General features: G+C 50.6%; 5 protein-coding genes across 8 annotated transcripts in view; 3 read left to right on the top strand and 2 right to left on the bottom strand.

Annotated features, from left to right (window-relative positions):
- LOC126570266 (acyl-CoA:lysophosphatidylglycerol acyltransferase 1-like) overlaps positions 1-43 on the bottom strand; it is a 6,055-nt gene extending 6,012 nt beyond the window's left edge. For both annotated transcript variants that reach the window (XM_050227884.1, XM_050227886.1), the window contains exon 1: positions 1-43. This exon is cut by the window's left edge and continues 479 nt beyond it. The gene's annotated coding sequence lies outside the window, so the exon portion shown is untranslated.
- Positions 44-338: 295 nt separating this feature from the next.
- LOC126570264 (26S proteasome non-ATPase regulatory subunit 2) lies at positions 339-3,655 on the top strand. The gene is made up of 4 exons (XM_050227882.1): positions 339-526; positions 665-2,984; positions 3,058-3,176; positions 3,254-3,655. Exons 1-4 carry the CDS (start codon positions 449-451, stop codon positions 3,434-3,436), a joined length of 2,700 nt encoding a protein of 899 aa, XP_050083839.1. The 5' UTR covers positions 339-448; the 3' UTR covers positions 3,437-3,655.
- Positions 3,535-4,439, bottom strand: LOC126570268 (DNA-binding protein SMUBP-2). The gene has a single exon (XM_050227891.1). The coding sequence runs from the start codon at positions 4,196-4,198 to the stop codon at positions 3,683-3,685; it is 516 nt and encodes a 171-aa protein (XP_050083848.1). The 5' UTR covers positions 4,199-4,439; the 3' UTR covers positions 3,535-3,682.
- A 100-nt stretch (positions 4,440-4,539) lies between these two features.
- On the top strand, positions 4,540-7,176 carry LOC126570265 (Golgi resident protein GCP60). Its single transcript, XM_050227883.1, has 6 exons — positions 4,540-4,853; positions 4,918-4,964; positions 5,036-5,714; positions 5,788-5,909; positions 5,976-6,147; positions 6,221-7,176. The coding sequence occupies exons 1-6, from the start codon at positions 4,712-4,714 to the stop codon at positions 6,475-6,477; spliced, it is 1,419 nt and encodes a 472-aa protein (XP_050083840.1). The 5' UTR covers positions 4,540-4,711; the 3' UTR covers positions 6,478-7,176.
- Positions 7,177-22,079: 14,903 nt separating this feature from the next.
- LOC126571473 (uncharacterized) overlaps positions 22,080-25,000 on the top strand; it is a 16,113-nt gene continuing 13,192 nt past the window's right edge. For 2 of the 3 annotated variants that reach the window (XM_050230002.1, XM_050230001.1), the window contains exons 1-2: positions 22,080-23,411; positions 24,913-24,950. In XM_050230002.1, coding sequence (XP_050085959.1) covers positions 23,371-23,411; positions 24,913-24,950 — 79 coding nt within the window. In that variant the 5' untranslated portion in view covers positions 22,080-23,370. Of the gene's footprint in view, positions 23,412-24,179; positions 24,643-24,912; positions 24,951-25,000 lie in introns of those variants that run through there. The other variant, XM_050230004.1, reaches the window with a different exon arrangement.

Genomic DNA, 25,000 nt, shown 5'->3' with positions numbered 1-25,000 from the left:
TGAAAATACTTGTGTTTTTCCGATTAAAACGACCAATATTAGAGGAAAACACACAGCCGCCCAGAAAGTAAACAAATTTTGGCCTTCCGGCGGCTGATTAAAACTGTTCAACAGTCCACAGTTCAATTCTTCTACACCAAAATTTGGAGGATGATTGGAATTTTAGAACGTTTCCTTGGACGATATGTGATTAGACATTAAGCTCTCTGTTGAAAATCTATCTCCAAGAACTAAATGAGGAGCTACGAGTCTCAATTAACCCCTTTTTTCTCTCAGATACGGTATGCAAACACCGCTTGAAGCTGTGAAATCGCGCTCGTGAACGGCTGCATGGGTAACCTCCATTTTTGACAGCCCGACGAGTTTCAACAAATCATCGTCCGCTCGCTAACTCGGCATAAATTTCTTGGATTTCGTTGTGCAAAAGGTTTCCTAGCGTTCGTGCAAAATGTCCACAAACGAGAAAGTCGAAGAGCCCGTCGTGAAAACAAAGGGCAAGGATAAGGACGAGGAGAAAACGGAACTGGTAAGTGCACCGGATGGCGTAGTATCCTTGCGTAAACTTGCCTCGTCATTCTGTGCTTTCGGCGTTTCGTTTATCGTGTTTCTTGTGTGAGGACAATGAAAACAACCTTTTAATTCTCTCCCCGTTCCCGCCCGACAGTCCGATGAGGACAAGCAGCTGCAGGATGAGCTCAACATGCTCGTCGAGCGGCTCCAGGAGTCAGATGCGGAGCTGTACCGGCCGTCGCTGGAGTCCATGGCGAACCTGATCCGGGCTTCGACCACCTCGATGACGTCGGTGCCGAAACCGCTCAAGTTTATGCGGCAGCACTACGAGACGATGAAGGAAATCCATAAGAAGATGACGGCCAAGCTGAAGGACGTCGATACGCTGAAGCTGTGCGCCGAAATCATCTCCGTGCTGGCGATGACGATGGGCACCGGCAAGGAGTGTCTCGTGTACCGTCTGCTGAGTGACAACAGCACTGAGAACATCGGCGAATGGGGTCACGAGTACGTGCGCCATCTGTCCGGGGAAATTGCCTCCAATTGGCCGGAATCCACGGACAATCTGTTCAAGAACCGGTTGATTGAGCTGATCCACCAGATCATACCGTACAACATGGCGCACAATGCGGAGGCCGAGGCTTGCGATCTGCTGATGGAGATCGAGCGGCTCGATCTGCTGGAGAACTACGTGGACGAGAGTGCGTATCCGCGCGTCTGTCTGTACCTGCAGAGCTGCGTTCCGTATGTGGCCGAGCCGGAGAACATTAGTCTGCTCAAATGCGCCCTGAATCTGTCGCGCAAGTTCAAGCAACACACCCAAGCCATGCGCCTGGCGATGATGATCAACGATACGGAGCTGATCAAGGAGATCTTTATGTCGTGCGGGGACACCGCGGTGCAGAAGCAGCTCGCTTTCATGCTCGGTCGTCAGCAGATCTTCCTGGAGCTGCCGGAGGGCAGCAACGACTATGACGATCTCGTGGAGATCATGTCGAATTCGCATCTGAATCATCACTTCCTCAACTTGGCCCGTGAGCTCGACATCATGGAGCCGAAAACGCCGGAAGATGTGTACAAATCGCATCTGGATAATTCACGCGTTCCGTTTGGGTCGCAGATTGATTCGGCCCGCCAGAACCTTGCCGCCAGTTTCGTGAATGGTTTCGTCAACGCTGGCTTCGGACAGGATAAGCTGCTGATGGAGGATGGCAACAAGTGGCTGTACAAGAACAAGGAGCACGGAATGTTGAGCGCCACTGCGTCGCTCGGTCTGATCCTGCTGTGGGATGTGGATGGTGGTCTCACTCCGATCGACAAGTATCTCTACTCGAACGAGGATTACATCAAATCGGGTGCTCTGCTTGCTTGCGGTATCGTGAACTGTGGCGTCCGGAACGAGGTCGATCCGGCGCTGGCTCTTCTGTCCGACTATGTGCTGCATCAGAACAGCACGATGCGCATCGGTGCGATCCTCGGTCTTGGGTTGGCCTATGCTGGTTCGAACCGTTCGGTGGTGCTGGAGCTGATTGGCTCGGTGTTCAGTTCGGAACGGCGCACCGGCACGACGATGGAAGTCATGGGCATTGCGGCCCTTTCCCTTGGTATGATCGCAGTCGGATCTTGTAACAGCGAAGTGACGGAGGTGTTGCTGCAGATCATTATGGAGCGTAGTGAGGCCGATCTGAAGGACACTTACGCACGCTTCCTGCCGCTTGGGCTGGGACTGGTGTACCTTGGCCGGCAGGAAGCCGTCGAGGCAGTGACGGCCGCTCTGGAGGTCGTTGACGAACCGTTCCGCTCGATGGCGACCACAATGGTGGAGATCTGTGCGTACGCCGGTACCGGCAACGTGCTGAAGATCCAGCAACTGTTGCATCTCTGTTCGGAGCACTACGAACCGGCCGCTTCGTCCGGGGAGGAGCCAGCCAGCAAGAAAGATCAGAAAGATTCCGGAAAGGAAAAGGAGGATAAGGAGAAAGATCTGTCCGGTTGCCAAGCGGTGGCCGTGCTTGGTATTGCGTTGATTGCGATGGGCGAAGAGATTGGTGCCGAGATGGCATTCCGGTCGTTCGGTAATCTGCTCCGTTACTGTGAGCCCTGTATTCGGCGTGCAGTACCGCTGGCACTGGGGCTGATCTCCGTGTCGAACCCGAAGCTGAATATTCTCGATACACTGAGCAAGTTCTCGCATGACAGCGATGCCGAGGTGGCACACAATGCCATCTTTGCGATGGGACTGGTTGGAGCGGGCACCAACAATGCTCGACTGGCATCGATGCTTCGCCAGCTGGCACAGTACCATGCGAAGGATCCGAACAATCTGTTCATGGTACGCATCGCCCAAGGACTGACCCATCTGGGCAAGGGCACGTTCACCATCAGCCCGTATCACAGCGATCGCCAGCTGATGAGCCCGGTGGCTGTTGCTGGTCTCATGGCCGCTCTCGTTTCCTTCCTGGATGTTAAAAACAGTAAGTATGGGGTGGGAGGTGGGGAACTGTTCAAACAGCAAACTAAGATGATCAATTGTATTTTCTTTTTCAGTCATTCTTGGAAAGTCTCACTATCTGTTGTACACCCTCACGACCGCCATGCAGCCCCGCATGCTGATCACCTTCACAGAAGACCTCAACTCGTGCCCTGTGCCCGTTCGCGTGGGAATGGTAAGTTTCAATTGCTACTGATGGAATCCTCAAGCCCAAGAGCATCTGCTTAATGCATTTCTCTCGTCCGTTCACAGGCTGTCGATGTGGTGGGTCAAGCAGGTAAACCGAAAACCATCACCGGCTTCCAGACGCACACCACTCCCGTCCTGCTGGCGATGGGTGAACGAGCCGAGCTGGCCACCGAGGAGTACATTTCGCTAACCCCCATCATGGAGGGATTCTGTATTTTGAGGAAAAATCCCAACTATGTCCCGTAAGAGCTCAACCGGCAATGCAAATCAGCCCATCCCCAACCCTTTTCGGTTCCTCCTGTGAGGATGCTTTGCTAGAGAGCGAAAGAATCAACATCAACCACTACGAACTGACCAGATGTGCGTGGATTTATTGCTGGAGCTCCCAAAACAGTGCACACGCTCTGTCGTCTTACACTTAAGAAACGTAATAAATAATGATTTTTCGAAATGGTACAATAACGATCGCAAGAACCTTCCTCGATGGCTAACTTAGGGATTGGTTCGTTTTCTTCCACCTCGAGTCGCTCCGGTTCCGCTAGAGCCACCTCCGGTAGGTTTCTGTTTCCGTTCGAGGGACATCTGCTTCAGCTTCTGGTTAAGGCGCGTTTGTGCTTTCTGTTTTTCATGCTGCTCATTGCGGGCTTTGCCGGTCATCGGATGCAGGAACTGTTCGCGTTCTTTGCGCTTGGCCGCCTCACCGCATCCGTGTATTTCCGGGAGGCTGTGTTTGAAGCAGAATCGTTCCTTGCAGTAGCCACAGTCACTACCGACGAGGTTGGTTTTCTGTTTGCAGCCTTTAAAATCGCACGTATGGTCCACTTGTTTCACCGCCGTTAGCACGGTGGTCAAATTCTTCTCGACCACATCCGTTCCGATCGGTTGCAGTAGCTCGCTGGCTTTCGTAACGATTTTCGGATCGGTGATAAGAACTAGGGCTGGTTTAGCAGAGCTGGAAGCGGCCTGCTCTGTGCCGGTGGATGGAGATGGTTGCTTCTTTTCGCTCATTTTTGAGGAGAAATATCCAGGCAGCGTAGAAATACGGAAAGAGATCTTTTGAACAACACCACAGCCCACAGGATCACCGGAACCACGGGCGCTCTACGTGTAGACACTCGGTCAGAATTATTTTTCGGATTCCTTCGAAGAATGGAAAATATGCGCCACTAAATTACATTGGAGGGTAAATTTTCCAACACGTTAGTGGTTTAATTAGTGATTGATTTCCACGATATTCAAGGAAACCCCCTTCGAAAGACATTTTCCCACAACTGACACGAAATCAACAAAAATTTGACAGCTGGCTGGGTGGATGACACCATAAAGTGGGAGGGAAAAACGGAAAAGGAGGGGGGCAAGTGTTAGAACCGTTCTCCGCTGCGCGATTCTGGAGTACGTGTAAAATTTTAACCACCTTCGAATTTGTTGGACAGAACGATTGGCTGGTTTTGCGGCCGGTCCCGCGAGTGTACGGAAGTGGTTTTAGTGTCAGGGTATTAGCGCGTTGCTGAGCATTCGAGAATGATAAGTCCGGATAACATCGACCTCTCCCTCAAAGACCTTTCCTTGACGGAGGGGGATTCTGCGGGTGATAACAGCAAAGTATTGAAATGGAACCTGCCGCTCAAGGATCTGTACAAATTGGCCTGCAGCTTCTATAAAGGTATGCGACCCGCTGCTGTCTGCTTCGTGTAGCAGTTTCTCAACCCAACCCTTCATTTCCACAGAAAAGTCCGGAAAAGCTATCCACCTGAGCTATGAGGATAACCTGAAGGTGGGTATAGCACGGGGCGCCAGTCAGTGTCCAAGGAAAACGTACTTTAACAACGCTAATCTCTTCTCCAGCTGGTGGCGTTCACGCAACAGGCAGCCCATGGTGCGCTCGATCTCTCGAAAGCTCCGCCGCTGGGAATGTTTGATGTGATTGGGAAGGATCGAAGAATAGCCTGGCAGCAGCTCGGCACCATCACGAAACTGCAGGCGATGGAAGGATTCATCGACCTGCTCGATCGACTGTGCCCGCTCTTTAAACCGTACGTGGAGGCAATTAAGAAGGACAAGGAAGAGAAGCTGCGACAGGCTGAGCAGGAGCAAATTCAACGAAACGAAGCACAGGCAGCCGAAAAGGTGCGGTTGGCAGAGCTGCAACGGATCGAGGACGAAAAGAACCGTGAGGAGGTGCAACGACGTCAGCTGCAGGATGCGTTGAACCAACAGACCTACCACCAGTTCAAGGAGTACGCCGAGATTCAGTTTCCCGGCAACCCCGAGCAGCAAGCCGTGTTGATTCGGCAGCTGCAAAACGAACACTACCATCAGTACATGCAGCAACTGCAGGCACAGGTTGCAACGAATTACGCACGATCGAAGGGCGAAGGTGACGGAACGAATGAGGAGAAGGACGATTCCGCACTGGCCGGCAGTGGGACAGCGACGGAACCGGGAATGTTCACAAACGCCAACATGAAAGAAAACAGTCAATTCGAGTTCAAAGAACAGTGTGACAGTGACAACGATTCTGGAGGTAGGCGAGGATTCGTTTTACGCAGTCCCCTTTCACGACATTCTTAACATTCTTATCGAATCTGGCATTGCAGATTACGCAGTCATCAGCCCAGCCAACATGTGGACTAAGGCAGACATTAAACTGTTCAAACAGGAAGTGATGGCCGGTAAAGGCGATGGGGTGATCCGCGTTAATCACGGTGATACCGTGACGGTAGGACATGTACTTCCGGAATCGTACGTTACGTGATGCTAATGTGACTAACCGAATCGTTTACAGGTGAAAGTACCAACCCATGAAGGTGGCTCCTGTTTGTTCTGGGAGTTTGCGACGGATAATTACGACATCGGATTTGGCGTGTACTTCGAGTGGGGCAAACCGCCGACCACCGAGGTGTCAGTACACATAAGCGAGAGCGACGAAGATGATGATACGATAGAGGAAGATGAAGGTACGTTGTGTGACGGTACGGTGCCCTTGCATGCCTAGCTACCAGCTCTTAATCACCGTACCCTCTCTTACAGAAGTAATATGTGCCGAAGATCTCGAGTGTGGTCCATCACCCGGTAGTCAGCTGGTGAGCAGTGGTAGCAACCGATCGCTCGGACCGCGCAACCCCATCTCGATCATTATACCAATCTATCGGCGCGAGTGTCACCAGGAGGTGTACGCCGGTTCGCACACCTACCCGGGCGAGGGCACGTATTTGCTCAAGTTTGATAACTCGTACAGCTTGTGGCGTCCAAAGACGCTCTACTACAAGGTTTTCTACACGCGATAATGCACCAAACGCGTCCGTAGTAGCGTAGCGGTAGTAGAGGAAGCGTTTAAGCCGAACCTTAACCAACCAGCGCACAAACCAAGTGATTGTTTGAACAGATGGGTTTCATGCGCCAAGCGGTTTTATGACGACTTTGTGGATGAGCTAGCCCAATGACAAACCCAGTGACGGGGCGCGCGTTTTCGGTGTCTGGTGTTGTCGTCGTCGACGATGACGATGACGACGAGGCGGGAGGATGCTGCTAGCTAAGCAACTGTTCTTTAATTCAATAGAGTATATTGATCGGCAATAGTTAACCAAGGTTTCCGTTTGTTCCCCGAGTCTATTAGTCTAATGATTAGTCGATCTATTCTGAAGGAATTGGTTGGTTCCTTCCAACACACGATCGCTACCTGGATAGCCCAAATTTGTGAAAGGGTGATCGCGTTTGGAGCACGTTAGCTAAATGGAAAAATCGAACGCTAATGGCGAACTTACCACAAGAACACATACACAAAACACATACCTATGTATCTAGAACATGAAAAACCTATCGATAGCTAAAATGGATGTTGAACGTTACGAACCTTACCTTATCGTACTCACTCATCGTGTGCTCGTTTGAGGAAGGCAACAGGAAATAATAATAAAAGGAGAGCGATAGAGAGACAGGGAGAACCGCTCTTAAATGGTATACATATTGTTCGATGTAAAGGAAAATGATTTGTGTTCTTCAATTATCCGTTCTGTTACTCAATCGGTTCTCGCTGTTCCAAAGTGATCCCCACCGGACCCCGAGCACCTGTAGTCGATTGCCACAGAAATCACGTTCGGAAACTTGCGGGCAATAAATCTACGCCACACGGAACGCAGGGTTATTCATTACTTCCCCATCCCCAACCGGTGCGTTTTTCCGTCGTGTTCGCCATCATCACCATCCCTTGGCGGGTCACTATGGCAAAGGGGAGGCGTGTCACCGCTTTTCCCAAGCCCAAGGGCTCGCCTTGGTATGGTGCACCGTGCGTAGTAAATTTCCGATTTCCGTGTAACGTATTTATGATGTCTCCGTGGTGGGCGCGTCACGGGTGGCAAACCTTGGCGGGCAGGCAGGTGCCCCCTCCTCGCTGCCTTCCGTTTTCCACCAATCGTCATCGACGTCGTTATGTGCCAGCGTGTTGTATGCCTCCTTCCTGTTTCCAGTCGGAAAAACGTCGGTTTTCTAACCACGTGCCACCACCACCACCACCACCAGCAGTCATTCGGTTTTCGCTTTCTGACCACGTTCCAGCACCGTTCTGTCCATGGGGGAGGGTAGGGGAGGCACGCACGGAAGCAGCAATTTGCAGCTAAACAAACAACAACGCCACAAAGCGAATGTGGAAAAGCTGTCGTCGATGGCGTTCCCGTTTCCGCCTGTTCTGGCTGCTGGATATGAATGAAAATCTAGATTGACGCCGTGCGCCCCGTACACCTCGTACACCGCAATGGCACAGCACTGGCTAGATGACCCCGAAAAGGGCACATCAGACGTGCAACAGGGCGGTGTGGGGTGAGGTTTGCAAATTTAGCATACCATTCGACGACGACGACGACGACGGCGACCTCACGTGCGCGACAAACGATGGGAAAAATGGTCGCTAATCAATGTCCAATCTGTCTAATGGCTCAAGTGTCATGCCCAGGGTGGCGGTTGGGGGATAGCGTCTTGTCTATTGAAGAGAAAAAAGGTGGAAAATCGTACAAAAACGCTAATGCGGCCCCTACCGGTTCCCTGGCATTTCCACCTTCTAACAGGAACCAACCATCACTGGCTGTTTGTTTCGCGTATAGTTTGATCGGGGGTATGGTATTCATTCATTCCTCGGCGGAGTGTTGATGTCGTAACGTATTTTCAAATACGCTCAATATCATTTCCACGATCAACCAACATCCGACGATTGTTTGGGCTGTTCCCTTATTTTTTGCGCCTTCTTTTCGTCGCATCCTGTTCAAGATCTTCAAAGTTCCGTGCGTCCGGTTTCCGGCGATGTTTGCGAGATGCATTCGATGCAATGTGATATCGCCTTTGGCGACATAGCGCCGAATTCGATTCAGGACTTCTAGCTCGACGTTTGTGGTCATCATGACGATATCAGCCACGGTTCTATTATTGGGATTAGAAAATATCATAAGATCCGCATTTAACTTGCGTCAGCAACCGTTGTTCAATGCTTGCATCCAGAATATGATCTCCTATATTCTCCACGCTCGATGTTACCGCTATCGTCAATAATTAAAACAACTCTTCACCGATGCAGTGCAACAGCACCGTGGCCTTGTTCTGCCATTCACTGCTGGAGCAGCAAATTAGGTTCAAATAAGAAAATGTTATCTTTAAATTAGCGGTCAGCTCACCGTCTTCGGTGGAGGTCTCCGCCTGCCTCCCTCGAGTGGGTATTTGTTTAACTCATTTTCCACACCACACTTCACACCTCGCCCTCCCTCGCAGCAATCCGTGTAGCCCGGTGTTCATCAATTTTGAAGATCGTGATAATGTTCGAGGGCCTCCTTCACCTCCTCCTTCTCGAGGGCGATTGCTGCATCCTACGGTGACACCATCCAGCACCACCATCATTCGCCTCGCGGGATATGCGTCCGAGATCGTGGTGGCGAAGGTCTTTCCCCCCGCCGTCAGCATGCGTGTATCTGTGGCCGGTGGTGTCACCCTTTTTTTCTTCTGCGGGAGTGCGGGAATCGCTTATCAACGATGAGATGTTGACACACGAAATTACCATAGCGAGCGCACATACACTTCTTGCACCAGGCAGGCACGAGCGGAGCTGGCGAGAGGAATGCCGATTGCTTCACGTTCTACCATGCGGTCCGGGCGTGTGGAGCACCATTCCGCCAGAGGACAGGGCGGTTGGAGCTCGGGCCCAGGCCAGAGTTCGCACATCCATCGTTCACTGGTGCCGCTGCTGTTATTGTCATGCGGTATTCGTTTGCGGCGGAAAACTAGATCGTGAGGAAACGTGCATGCCAATTTTGTAAAACAACAAACAAGCACCCTCCGGGGAAGATCTCGAGGTGGATGTAATTGTCCGCAGTTGCTGAAAGCATTCCTGCGTTGATGGTTTTTTTTTTCGGTGGCACTAGTTCGGAAGGTTCTTTAAATCTTATGGCGCGGCTCTTTAAATGAATGACAAACAATTTATAGTAATATTCAGTTATGATTACTTTTGAAAAAAATAAAAAAATGAAATCTTTTAGAACTAACGGAACTCAAAAACCCACTAAGAACATTATGAATACAGTCAAATATACAAAAAGGCCAAAGAAGCAAGCATTCATCACTAGACGCCCCAAAAAAATAATGGATTACTTCATTACTGCAACAACCAGAATTAATTCTAATGATGATTGTGCACAAAATAAGCTGTTTGATAGCCAGTTAACCGAGAACCATGGTTGCAGTTATGATTCACTATCGCAGACGCATTCCATGATTCAGCGCAAAACATCGGTTTCTCCTGTCCACGGCCAACAGCATGGTGGTGTGGTGAGCTATATCGTTGATTGCGGCAAGAAAGAAAGAAAGAATGATGACACACTGGGGCCAGAACCAGAACGCGTCCCCTTGTTTTACAAGAACAAACGAATGGCGTGCGGGGCGACGATCGACGATCAATTAGACGGTACGGCGGTAGTTATGCGGTGCATGACTCATGGTATGCTGGTGACCTGTTAGAAATTTCCAATCGAAGCCCATTTCAAACAGAACACCTGCAGGAATGTGGCATGTTAAACGTTGTGTGCGGATTTCAAAGAAAGCATCGAAGCACCGCAATTGATGCCGGCTTGGTGACATTTACTGCTGCTCTAGCGGCCACGGCGGTGATTGCGGTGATAAATGGAAATCACAGAGAGCGGTCTGCCCGCAGCCGCATACACGAGTCCGGCGGCCGTTGCGTATTACGACATTCTACTCGTGCTCGTCGGTCAGTTGGTGTCATCGCTGTACGGCTTGTAAAATGCAAGGTTTTATGTTTCACGCTCCGTGCATTGTAAATCTCGGGCCCCGGCTCGACCTGACGCCGGCACGTTATCATCATTAAAGCGTTGAATTAGCCAAATCAACTGAAGGTGTTGCGATGGAAAATTTTTACTTTCCAAAAAAACAACTACCCCTCCGAGTGAGTCACACCCCGTCGGGGCGGAGAAACGTGTTTATTGTTGTGGGTACATCGCATTACACATGTTTTCGTTTCGGGCAAAATACTCCCATTGGAGCATGCGATCGTTAGCTTGTAGCTAATCGTTATGTTTTGCAAACAAATCGATGCATCGTTTCAATTAGGCGCATGTTATTTGCCGAATCGAATAAACAGTTATACACGTCTCAGCAAATAATCAAGCAATCAATCAATCAGTGGTCCATAAAGGTTGTTACTTGTTTTGCTTGTCGAAGGCGATACTTTATCGCAATGTATGTGCATTAACAGTAATATTTGGTTATTCATTCATTAGAACGCGTTTATTGGGGCGTTATGTGATAAGAGAAATTGGTTTATTGTTTTAGCAACAGTCGGTTTGCCTGTTGAAGGAACTGACGCATCAAAGCAAGCTACATTTTCCAACTTGATTGTGTTGTGCTTCTCGAGAATGTTCTCGATCTTCATTTTCCAATCACTCAACGTTACTCAAATATACCGCAAAAGCTTTCAACCGTGATGACAATGCTACTTGCTCGTTCTTCATTCGAGGCCCTTTCATTTGCGGTTTCGCTTGAACCATTTCGGTGACCGAGGTGTCGGTAATTCTGTGTCATCATTGAATTTGAATGCGTGGTAAAAAAGAACGACGCAGCAAAAAAGAAGTATGATAACGCTGAACGCTTATCATAATACCCAGCAATCCTCCGGGATGGACAGCATTGTGTGTTCCCCATTACCTAGTCCAACGACTACACGCTATGGAGGCGCAAAAACCTCAGAGTCCAGCGTGGAAAAGTCATTTAAAAAAAAAGTGTTAAAACTGCCCCCACCACCCCACTGACGAGATAAGCGACTGGTGACATTATTACAATGCCATTGCTGCTGTTGTTGCTGCTCCGGCTGCTACTGGCAGCACGTGTGAAGAGAAGGAAGATTGAAGCGCCATGCTTTGGGGTGATGGGGAACTTGCATAATATTGTTTGATTAAAGCCCCGTTCGAGGCCAAAACCCAAACAGAAAAAAATAAAGGGGGAGGAAGCGAACGCTGAGTTTGACGCAGGGCTGACAGTGAAGAAGTTATCGCACCAGTGCGCCACCAGTAGATCCGCTGGAGATATCAAATAGCAAGAGCTGTGGCAGTAGCAACTGGCGCGACTGATCGGTGGAGGTGTCGCTGCTGGTGACCGGTATGGTCACGGTATGTAAATTAATTTCGCCCTTTATGCCCCCCGTTCGCTGCAGATCTGTTGACCTGGTCGAGAATTGGACCACCACCCATCGATCCATCCATCACCATACGCAGGACACTCTGTGCGATCGTACGCAGCAAAACTCGTTATCCTTTTCCACGACCGGGTATACTACTTGCTTTCTTTATTGTGCTTCAGTTAGCAACTACGGCAATGTAGAGGGCCTGCTGGTGCTGATGCTGCGTGATCTTGTTTTGCGCCCTTCGAGCAACCCAGCTCCAGCCACCTTCCGCCTGGAACATTCGGCCTTTCGGTCGATACGCTGCAGTAATCGTCACATCGCGTCATCATAACTTCTTGGTTTTGATTATTTATTATTCTACCGAAAAGGTCAGATTTTCTGCGGGGAATCACCCCAAACCCCTCGCGGCCGACGTTCGCTCCCTGCCTGCCTCTCTCTCACTCTCTGTCGGTCATACGGCATGCATCCAGCATGGTAACCATGACCACCACCAACATCGCGAAACTCATGTGTGTGCTCGGTTGTGTACTTAGCGCGCGCGCGGAACAAGTGCAGGCACGCAGGTACAGTCGAACCTCGCGGGATGCCAGGTGCTAGGTAATTCTTTTTTTTTGTAATAGTATTTTTCTTAAATTTATCTGTAATTTTTCTTTAGGTCATCCTCGTTAAGTTAGGGCTTCATTAACGAGAGGTTATGAGAAATTCTAGAGAAGGACAATGACCGTTTATCGCTGGTACGGTACAATTCTCTATATTGTGCTGATCAATGCATTTCATATCTACGACAAATTTTGATGACTTCACTAAGAACACAGAAAATTTGCTATGACTAAGAAGGCACCATGCCAAATAATAAGAAAATAAGATAAGAGGTGACTTTTCGTCGTTGTTAATTAGTCATCTGCGACTGTCGTCACCAAGTTAAAACTCATCTGAGAGAAGAGTCATGGTCTGCAGTGAACCGGTTAAAGGATCTGGTTGTTCTGGTTAGTTCTAGAATTGTGAGATATTGGTCGTTCTAATTCAGATCTAGTATGAATGTCAGTTCTTCATTTTTTAATATTATTCGCTGGTGAAGGTTTCACTGTTCTCTTCGTCTGCTTGTTGCCTACTGCCTGTCTAGGATATGCACGAACTTGTTCCGCTGCCGTTACTGCTGCAGCAGTCGATTGTTCGATCGGTGGTTAATCGGAAGGGTTGATGGGTGGTTGGCAGAAGCAAAAGAAAATGTGCACGCAACACATGCCAGCGAAACACACGCAGTACCCGCACACCACCAAACGCACGCACGATCGTTACACGAGCGCTGCGCACTGTCGATCGGTGCCCCGCGGCGGCAACGTGCGCCTACTGCCGCCACCTCCCCCCCCCCCCCCCCCCACCCCGAGAATTCCATCCACCAAAGCGTGATCAGCCAAACCGGGGTCAACGAATAATAGGTGTATTTAGGTCAGCGGAACATTAATGAACAAACGAACGCACCGAGCGGAGATCGAGAGCGAAATCGGTATGTATGCTGGTGCCGTGCTGCTGCTGCTGCTGCTGCTGCTGCTGCCGCCAGTGGTGCGTGCCTGTGTTTGTGTATTGGCGAATAAAAATCCGCAAACCCAATACCCAACCCTGCCCAGCCCCCCTCGGAGCCGGACACGCACGTGTGCAAAACATGGCCACACGGTAGCCGGCGCTACGCGGAATCTCATGTACTCGTGTACACCTCCTCCATGCGAAGTCTATAATTGAGTAGAGGGCTCGCGATGACGTTACGTGAGGTGCACACGCGTGTCTCTCGGAAGACGCGGCCACGGACTCCCACCACTAAAGGTGTGAATCGATTGCGAGGTACCAGCCTTACCACGGATTTATGGTATCGCCCTGACCGGAACAACGTTCTTTTGTTGATTTTAACGATCTTTTGTTGATTCAAACTTTCCCACTTTTGATTGAAAGCTCCAAGACAGTAGGCAGTAGCATGTTGTACCACTGATCATCGGATCGTTGGTTTTTGATCACCGATCACCTTTCTTTGCATCTGGTAATGTTCTTACGAACGGATAAAACCCGTAACCGTAAACAGTAACGATAATGCTAATTGGGCTGGCTAGCAATTGCATCAGCGCTGTCGCTATCGACAAGACCGACAAGATCGCGATGCAAAACTGGTCCCCTTCGTACTAGTTTCGGGAGGTAGCGACCGGTTATGACCGGGCGGGCACGGGCGGGCGGGCGGGCGTGCGCGCGCGCGACACAACAACAAAAAGACTCCATTTATCAATCCTTCACACCCTCTTCTCCCATGGTCCCTTTCGCCCTGAAGTCCCTAGGTCAACACCAGGTACAACAACAGCAGCAGTCAAAAGGGTCAAACGGGTGTCGCGTTGTGCGACCTACTCGTGGCCCATTGGTTTGGATTGGATTGGATTGGAAGTGTCTCCATGAACGAACTGGCCGTAAGGACACGGCGATCGACGTTGGACGCTGGCGTGGAGGATCCACGGCAACTGATCAGATCGAGAGTGCCAATGCGGTGCCCCCCGGCGGGGCTCGGTGCGTACATCCGGTCAAGCAAAGGTTACCGATATAGCGCGCAATCATTAATCGACCGTTCTCGAGGGGTCTTTTCGCACTCACCAGCGGCCCTGCGAGGCCAAACAGGTGAGTCACTCGATATTGAAAGCTCTGTATATTGTCTGCTGGCCCTTAGAGGTTGGTTCGTCATTTCGCCAGCAGCGAATTTAACGCGGGAATCAGACATCAGAGAATCGTCACAGGTCGCACCACACTGTCAATTCGGCACGGAACGGGACGGGGTGCTAATAGCCATCCCATTAGCCAGCACATGCGCGTTCCTCGGAAAGGCTAATGTGATTCCATTTTGAATTTCCGCCATCACCATTTACCCCGTCCTGTTCCGTCCCCGTTGGCTGTACGCCAAAACGACTTCAACGATAGCACAAGCGGGGGTAGCGGGCGCGTGCGGACTGTTACCACAGCGGCTTAGTTCAAACGAGAAGTGCAATCGATCGAATCCGATCTGAACGGATTTTTGTAATCAAAAAAGGTGACCAACAAACAGAGCAACAGCAACAACGACAACGAAAACAACTGGATTGACATGGGCGCCGGATTGAGGGGTGGGAAAAACCCTTTTCGGCGACACATTAAAGGACTCCTCGATCTTGCCTTGATCAACCGAAGCTGATGGTGCTGAAGGTTAGACCGGCCGGCCAACCAACCAGTCCAGCCCGGGTAAATCCAGCCATTCGCCCCTCCACAAACCAATACAACCAAAAGCATAAAGGAAAATAAATAAAAGAAGCAAAAGCGACCTTCGTGATCCAGATATAATAATTTTAACGGTCGCCCCAAGGCCACGGCCACGGCGCAACTGCTACACACTACTGACAGTTTCGCCACCTCCCTCCGCCCCCCCTTTTCGGGCTAACCTTTCGAACTTGTCTAGCTGTCGTGACGGAGAAGGAGCTGTGCTCCTCGGTGGGGGGCTCTCCCCACGGTCGACGCGTTCCAATTATACTTCTTTTACACTTGAACTTGAAAGCCGGCCCCCCGCAATCGGCCGCTCACTCGCCCGGCGGGGGGGAAGGGAGACTTCAAAACATGATCATACCATACCGGAGCGCAAAACGGTGCTTAGGATTGGTGTGGCTCGCTCTCGCCGAGCGGAGCGGTCTTAGGACGACGTAGTAAGTCAAGATCACCGTCATGTCGATGACGACGACGATGGCGTTCATCATTCCGTTCTGTCAACGCGGCGCGGTCTTCTCACCATCGACCGCTTCTCTTCGAATCACTTTTTCTTATTTCTCGTCTCGATGCTGCTCCTAAGTCCTGTTCTCTCTGTATCATGGCTGTTATGAAATTTTAGTTGTTCTATCTCACTCCAACCTTTCTGACACATTGACACATATTTGTGTTCTAGGGTCGTAGCAGGCGGTGGTTTCACGGGCTCCTCGCGGTCCTCGCGGATCTTAGTAAACGGCGGCGGATCGCCATCGGCAGATCGACGGTGATTCTTATCAATTTTCGGCGTGTCACTGCGCGCGGTGTCCGTTTTAGTGGTTTGGCGAGGCTACTGCTGATGTTGTTGTTGTTGTTGTTGTTGTTGCTGCTGGCACCACGGTGGCCATGATGTGTATGTTTACGCGCCGCCACGGAGGTGATCGCGTGCGCGTCCATAATGTCGATTCATGGCGCTCGAAGGCAACCAACCACGTTCGAACGTTAGCAGCGATCAGGCGAGCACGAGCGCGCGCCTGATCGCACGTTAGGCGCTACGAAGATATTGTTTTTAACTCCCCCCCCCCCCCCCTTACCCCCTTCGATTCTTTTCCCTCCTCCTTCTTCTGAATGATGATCACCGTCACCGTCACCGCGAGCATCGTCGACGAGCCGAGCAAACTTGGGGATCGTCCTCGCGCCACGCGGATTTCGGCGTACGATCGCATCGGATCGCATCAGATCGTACGGGTTGGTAATTCCCGGCCGTGCTCACGCTGGCGGTGAATGTAAACTCGTTTTTTCTGCGCGCAGCATGTTGCAGGACGGCGTCAAGGTGGATTGAGACGAAGGAAGAAGAAAAAGAAAAAAAATCACAATTCGCGGCCTCCACTACCACCCCCCACCGGGGGAGGTCTGTGAGTGTGAGAGTGTATGTGTGATTAGTGTGCCATCCAGGACCGTGTTCGCGATCGTCGGTTGGTTTTTTTTTTTCGGTTCGGATGTTCTCCATTTTTGCGCGATCGCGACCGAACCGCGCTAGACTCGGTGACTACTTCGGAGCAGACGATCGGCAACCGATCGATGACGACTGACGACTGACTAATGAAGTGTTTTTTATGAGCAGTGAGCGCGCACGAGTGTAGTCCATGGTACCTAGCGGCAGCATAATTTATTTGAACCAACATGTTAACCTATTTATTGATGTTTTGTCGCGTTTCAATAATATTTGGATTGGAGCGTTTCCGTTTGCGATCGAGACTTAAAACAAAGAGCGGTGCTAATTGGATTGGCACGACAAATCGGTTTCACTTTGGCATTGACGAGTAGTTAGAATGTGTTCTAGTCAGGAGAGGCTTTACAGCAGAAGGCAGAGGATGTGTTAAGGTTAACTAACTGATACTACCTGGGACTACTATCAACTAAACTTTGAGTGTCACCTAGACTGGTAAAGCTTAGAATTTCGTGTGTGCTGCACTCATTGCGGTCATGTCCTTGTCCCAATTCCATTGCTTCTATACAAGTCCCAAAGCTAGTGACAAGCATACCATAATTGAAATGATAAATAAATAATTACAGTACCTTGCAGTGTCCCGATGTACCTAAAGGACTTCATATCCTTTTGAGGGCAGCACATGATCCTCAACACCCAAAAGCTGATGCAATACCGCGTAAGAAACCGAACGAAACCAATGCCAGGACACCCTCGATCGCATCGTAAAGGCTTATTATTAATTTCCTACAATGGCCACAGTAATGAATATTTATTGCTTATCTGCTAGTATGTCACAGCCACCACGGCGTGCGCGTGAGCTCCCGTCGCGTCATATTACCACCTTTCCCTTCCCTTCCCTGATAGCGAAGTCGCTGGCGCTTTATCGCAACTTTCTCGCGCCATTATTTGGCCGTTTACCTAAACCCAAACGAGACGAAACGAGACAAACAAAGAATGAGAAAAAAAAACCACCGCAAAATATCACGCGAATTCAAGAATCGTATCGATGGATCGATCGCTCGACCATATCTTAACGCCAGCTCGCGCCTATTCATTGTTGCAATCAGGCGAACACTCGGCGGAGTCGTCGTCGTCGACGTCGTCGTCGTCCGGTTATCCGTAACTGTTGTGGCCATTTCTTCGCTATACAGCCAGTGCTATTCAGCGACTGTTGCTGTTGTTGCTGGTCATAACAGTGCCTTCCCCCCGTGCGGGTTCCCTCTGATAAAGCTTGCCTGCTCTGGACCTCCTCATTCAATGATAATGATCGCTGTCACATGAAGCGACTGCCACCCCTGCAGGCGTCATCGATTACGACGCGAAGGACGGACCAGCAGGCAAGCAGGCAAGCAGGCAGGCTTGTGTGCAAAGTCATTCGCGACGCCACAGCTGCTGCTGCTGCTGCTGCTGCCGCTGCGCATGCATTCGCTCAAAACTGATTCCAATTTGATTATTGTGTTGACCCCCACCACCAGCGGGCCTTCCAGACCACCTTCCATATAAACAACCGCTCGATCGCACGAAATATCATGGCCATCATCATCGTCATCGTCATGATCGTCAGGCCCCGGGCTTATCGGATGTGTCATGCATTTCGAATGAAGTTTTTTTGAAGTTAAATTTCGGACTTGCACGTGCGTGCGTGGGCCGCCATTGCACATAGTGGCCGACTGGCGTTGTGTATTGGTGAATTTTTGGCTTCCCCTATCGAGGAGGCAATCGTCCGTCGCATGGGGCAAGAAAGTTCCCCCCTTTTTGCTTCCGTTGTCAACCTTTGCCGTTTTGCCGCGAGCGCCGCATGCGAAACAATCACCCTCGAAAAGGGGGCGCCCGAAAACACGTTCCGCGGCCAACGCCAACGCGCATTATGAGCAGCAGCGCGATCCACGAGAGCCTGGAACGTGCCTGCCGATCGGTGAATCGGACAGATTTCGGTGTTTGGTGATTTAATGCGCCATATCTTCCTGTCCTGTTGTCGATTCAAATGCTGCTCCCAACGCTTTCCAAACGGTTTTTCCAATAAGCACCAGCACGCTAGAACACTGGTCGTCCCAGAACGTTGACGATCGTTGATGATGGTGGATCGTTTGGCCGCACACCGGACATTCACAATTTACGGCGATAATTGCTTTTCGAAAACCATACGGCACACGTGCGGCAGCGATGACCACGACGACTATGCGAGCGCCTACAGGGCATTCCCGGGCATCCGAACGGCAACTAACGGGCATGCAAAAGGCTATGATGATGATGATGATACTCGATGGCGTGTCATATAGCCGCACACAGAGCGGTTCTTCCCTGGAAGCGACACTCAGAATGCAATTGACCGGAAAAGCGATACACACAGCGAGAGAGAGAAAGAGAGCGTACGAGAGTGAGTGAGGGAGGAAGTACCCGGGAACCGATAATGATGCTAGCCGCGGCTCGCCCCCTCGGGGGGACCCATCATAAAGTGTGCATGCGTGGACGGTTCTGGCAAACCGACGACGATCGCTCCAGTCGCTGCCATTAAGTTGACAACTCAGCCCTCTGGTTCTGGCCTCTGTGGCACTCGGTGTTTCACAATATTACTTCATTAGAAAGTGGCCGCACTGTCACAATACCTCAGCGTCAAGGGCTCTTGCCCAGTTCCAATACGCAACTCCTAGCCCAGGATGTCTAATGTTTTCACGCGGAGTTCATTCGCTTTGTTTTGCCAAATTGTGCCGACGAGTTCATTAGCGCCGTCAGATTGCGGAGTCGAGTCGAGTCCGAGGACTTTGCAAACGCTCGAACGAAAGCTTATTAATCCATTAGCCGCGCCGAGACCACTTTTGGGGGCGCGACAGAATCGAATTCAGATTCTACACGGCCAGCCAGCCAGCTCGGTGGTCTGTGTGTAACAACGATTTCGAGTCGTTAAACGGTTCGGAGTGACACCCGACCACCGGTGGCAGACGGCGAACCCGATTAAAGGCAATTTCTAGCTCAAGGATACGCCACAAAGCTCACCGCGGCCCGAAATGTCCGACAGTAAACACGGGCGAGAAGGTAGAACGGAGAAGTTGGAGGAAAAGGAAAAGGAAAGTGGCAAAAGTGTGGCTTTGCTTTGCTCTGCTGGCTCAGAACCCCCTTTCCGTGGCCAACGATCTGGTGCGGTGCGGTGGCCGTTGCCGTTTAGTGCCGCCGATTGCACAATACTCGGATTTGATCGATTCAAGGCAACGTGCGCCCCGTGTCGTGCGCTTCACTAAACTCAGTCCATGCAATCTTCTGTGGACTGTCCGTAAGGTGGCAGGAGTGCCAGTGCCTCGTCACCTCGCATTTGACTCGCCCTCAATGCTAGCCCTGTCTACAAAGTTGCCTCGATTCGATACGGTGCACCCCCGGGGGGTTCCTCGCGACTGCAATCTGCCTGGTTCTCCGGTTTGTGTGTTTGTTTTTTTCCGTTCGATTCGGTATTAGGCTCGCATCGACACCGGGTACCCGGTTCTGTGTCCGCAAATCGCACGTTCCGATAAACAGAGGGTCGCGGTTGGGCTTGGGTCCAGTGAGTTTGCAATCATGATCGCTGAAGCTTATGGGCTCGTGTACATGCGCCCAGGAATAGATAATGCTAATCGAAGAGACATCTCTCTCTCTCCGTGGCGTCTCTACGTGAGTTCTGGCACCTTCAAATTGCAATCTGAAAATCGATGTTTGATCATTTTTTTTTTAAATTCCTTGATGACCAATCGCAGCACTCGAGCATTTTATTTCGATCCGTTTCACGCTTTCGATTCCCTGGCGGACAGACAGACTGATTGACTAATCTGCAACGCCTACGTTCTGCCAACAAACGGATCGTTAATCTCAACTGGAAACTACACACAATTAACGACTAACTAACCGCAACTGAAAAATGGAATGGAGGCGGAATGTTTGCTAATCACCAGAAGAAAATCCGTAACCCACCCCCCGTGCGGATTCCCCACAGTATCTCGCTTTATCCACTTCAAAGCCGCGTGTCTCGTTTGACTTCGGCGCTTTTGGGGGGTGCCCCGGGAGTGATTCTAATCGCGGTGCGGTGGGTTTAATTCTTAAATCCCACCGATCGTAATGCAGGCCGTTGCATCGAGAGAGAGAAAGAGAGAGAGAGAGAGAGAGAGGCAGAGAGAGAGAGGGAGAGAGAGAGGGACAGAGAGAGAGACAGAGTGATGCAAACATTGAAACGTGAAAGTATTAACCGAGCACGAGTACGCTGGCGGTTTAGCGACACACACATCATCATCAATCGTTCGTTTCACGTGCCGAGATCGAGTACCACCTTCCGACCAGCTGTACGGCCCCCCAGGCTGCCCCCCATCCCAAGGTAGGTCGCGAGAATTGCGCGAACGGAACGGCCCATCGTATCGGAAAACGTGTGCACTTGACATCCGACAGAGCGGTTCCATTTTTCAAATTTGCTTAAAACCGACTTTGAATCTATAATTTCTGGGCTTTTAATATTGATCTAGTAGTCAGCTATTAGTAGATAAGTGGATAAGTAAAATCAAATTTATTAGGAATCCTCAAGAAAGATCTTTCAAAAGGGAAAGGCTCGAAAGGATCGCGTGGCCTCTTCCTTCCAAGCATCTTCGGTTCAACAAATCACAATAAATACTATTCAGTTCATTTCCCACTTGTTGACTATTTTGCAATTATTAGATACTGACTAACTACAGGCTACTGTGCGCTTGAAAATTATTGGTTATCAAAATTAATAAAATTAATTAATGAACACAAGGAAGACTTGGAAGGATGGAAGGAAGGAGTGATAAAATAAAACGATACCATTGGCGAAGCCCACTGCTGTGAATGAAAGTAAATGCTGTTTATCACATTTATAAACTGTCTTCTTGAGATTTAATTTGCAGGACATCAGAACTAAATATGAAATGTAAAAAGCATAAAAACGAATCCATATTCGATAATAGAATTGCGCTTTTTGCACCGCTTGTAGAGCACTAGCATATTTAATCTTCATAATTAACCTGGCACCACATTCTCCCAGACCTGATTCCTGATATAATTTTGAAGCTTATCCTGCCCTAGGAGTTACTGATCCTACGCCAGTTTAAACCACATAAAACTCCTCGCTACTAAATACAGGACGCACTGTAAAAGACGACGATGTCAACGACGACGGCCGGACGATCTGCCTATCTGTCTGTCCGCCGCTGCCGCCGTCTGGCCTGCTCGGCTGTCGTCAGCATGGCGAGGTCTCTTCCCCGCCGATCCGATCAACAACGACAACAACGACGACGACGACGACGACAACATCGGCATCCTATGGTTGTCTGAGTGTGCAAAGTGTTTATTCCAGATTGCCGGCGGTCCCCGGACCGGTACCGCCATCCTCGGCACCCTCGCGGCACCCTGCGCGCGTTGCTATCTCGTTGCGCTGTCGGGTTGCGCTCACGATCGTCGCAGTCGCATCAGCAGCACGCGCACCGCACATTCAGTTACGCACCGTCGCGCAGTAAACATCGGCTCTCTGGGCTCAGGAACAAGTCCGGGCGGCGCCGTCACACATCCACATCACGCCAAACGCCTACAAAAACGAAGTCGCGAGTGTGATTCGGGCTTTTATCAACTTACTCTCGGGCTGGTGTCGCCATTCCATCGCCGCAGATACTCGAGGATTCCCCTTGTAGCGGTCGGCATCCAGTGTGGCTCGTCGCTTATGTTTGGTCGGTTGGCGATCCGACTTTCTCATCAGCTTCCCGGTCTGACTCAGTTGGTGATTCAAAAGTGGTCGGCGAAAGCGACGGTTTGACACTTTTTGTTTTGTTTCCGGGCGCGTTTGCTTTGTACGCGTGTCTGTGTGGCGAGTGTTTGCGGTGGAGGCTCCATTGTTGCGAGTTGATGCACGCCGGAGGGCAATAAAAAAAAAACCCGTCGCAAATTTCCGAATTATCTGGCCTCCCCACCCGCAGTGAGTCAGTAAAGCCTGCGGCTGTATTCCCGTTTCGTATACAAAGTACTCCGGCGTAACGTCGTCGTCGTCGTCGTCAGTCAATTCGTATCCTGCTGTTGCGGTGGTGCTAGGATAACGGATAACAGAAGCAAACAAGTGTGCGTGCGAGTGGGTGGTAGTGAGAGCATAGTTTGTGTTTAGAATCGGTCAAAAGGTTGTTGTTGTTGTGGAGTGTCTGTGGTGTCCGTGGCATTAGTGTTTTCAGTGTTTTGATGAGTCGTGTGCATCCTTCGTAGTGCATACGGAGAGCAAAGAGCGAGAGAAAGCAAGCAAAAGATAGAGAGAGGCTGTGACACAGTGCGCACCGAGGACGTCGAGGAATACTCCTCTCTCTGCCACACTCTCGCTTTGCACTAGAGACGACGGCGTGTGGTGGGCACCCGCGCACACCCAGGCGTAACCAAGGCGTGTTGTGTCCAGGGCGCCCAGGCGCCCAAAGCCAGCCAACCAGCCAGCCAACCAGGCAGGCACTAGTAGTAGTAGTAGTAGTAGTAGTAGCAGTAACGGGGGTGGCCACAAACACAAAACTCACGGTAGGAACCGTGCGTGGCCACAATCACATCCGGGAGCGTGTTTCGTAGGACCCTCCTACGGTGGTCCTGGTGGTCCTGGTGCTCCGTTGACAATACAGTGTTCCTCATCAACAACACGGCACCCGATCGGTCTGCTTGGTCGGTCTGTTCCGTGTGTCAAAGTGATTTCCTAGGCCTCGTGTTGCTGCTGCTGCTGCTGCTGCTGGGTTCCTCACCGGAGCTCACACACCTTCAGCGAAAGCTTCCATCTTCAAAACGGCTCCCATCATGAATAAGCTCGACTACGATGTAGACTGCTTAGAAATAAGGTAATTACTGCAAGTGGCAAGTGGCTAGCCTCGAAACACACACCCACACACCCGGGGCACAGGTGCAATGTGAGATGTGCAATCAATCGGACGCCTGTCTATAAGCGGGTGTCATCATCTCGTACAATTATTGATTACGGTGGTGCATTGGCAGGGCAGGGCAGGGTAGGGGTGGTTGGTTTTTTTTTAATGATGAGACGCAATGTGGGTGGATTTCCAGCAGCCCAAAAGCGAACCTCCCCCCCCCCCCCTCTCCCACAGTGCAGTGCGGGAAGAAGAGAGCGATAAAGCTAACGATGGAGGCGCCTCGTTTATCCCCTTTTTTCTCGTTTCAACGTCTACTACGATGAGGGAGGATTCTACTACTACGAGCAGCGCTTTCTTTGTTTTCTTCACACGCGTCTCTCAGTCTCTATTTTTTGGCTCAATTTCCCTCTCACCGTACGCGTGTTTTCCTTCCTCTGTGTTCCCTCTTCAGTCGTAGAGAGAAGAAAACTCATCCTTCGGCGTAAGAATTTCCGCACTCATTTTCTCACGCTCGATGGCTTTCCTCTGCTCCTTGCTCTGTGGTTGCGCTAGACTTTCACTCGCTCGCCCGCTCTCTCGCGCTCTCAAGCGCTCTCCTGTCTGGCTGTTCTCGCAAACTGCCGTACGTCAAACCAGCAACCACCAAACCAGGTTCGATTGTCGCGAGCAGCAGGCTATGTAGCTTGGCAGCTTGGCAGCTTGGCAGTTCCTTCTGATAGCTTATCCGCTTTTCCACGAAAATCCCTTCTTCAAATTTCTCTGCTGTTGTGTTCTGCACCATTCTGTGTTGTCCATTGTGCGAGTGCAAGTTTTGGGAAGGGAAGACGCCCGCTGTTAGCTAGTGTCGGTGGTGCAGTAGGGAAAAAGACTGCCGCCTCCATCGAGTGGTTGGTGAATCCGTGTCGAAGCAGAGGCTTTTTGGGGCTCCCAGTGCCAGTGGACCAGTGTACCGAGAGAGAGAGAGAGGGAGAGAGAGGATGTCCTCCCTGTAGTGTGTGTTTGTGTGATGGTTGGTGGTGTGCCCGTACGCTCGACGCAATTGCGCGGCTTCTTCTGGCTCTGCCTTGGTGTGAAAGCGTAGTTCCAAGTGTACTTCTGGCTTTCGCCATTTGTGTACGAAAGTAGTGAGCAAGCAGAATCGCAAGGAATCGAGCAAGGATCCATCCATTGTGCACGGGGCCAGGATGCAGGGAAAAGGAGAAAGGTGTTTCACTCTGTCTTTGTTACTTTATCGTCTCTCTCTGTGTGTGCCTCTGGTGTGGCTAGTACGCTGCTCCTCATTCCCCTTTCCACCTTATCATGAGTCTTGGAAGGGATGAATTCTTTCCTTCAAAAGGGGAAAGTGAAAGTGGCGAGAAAACAAATGTTATCAGGATTCTAATTAGTTTTCCTTTTCTTTCTCTCTGTTTTTTATTGTGCCTGTCTCATTTTCTCACATCGATTGTACTGGTCAACTGAAAACAATCCTACACAGTGACGACCTGATTAGCATGGCCGAGGACAATACTCTTGGTAAGCATCAATCGACATCCGCCCACTCATGACAGTGAGTGACACACATG

The sequence above is a fragment of the Anopheles aquasalis genome, chromosome 2 (assembly GCF_943734665.1).
Source record: "Anopheles aquasalis chromosome 2, idAnoAquaMG_Q_19, whole genome shotgun sequence".
Classification (NCBI taxonomy): Eukaryota; Metazoa; Arthropoda; class Insecta; order Diptera; family Culicidae; genus Anopheles; species Anopheles aquasalis.
The sequence above is the reverse complement of the archived record's forward strand: the minus strand, read 5'-3'. Positions and strand labels throughout refer to the sequence as shown.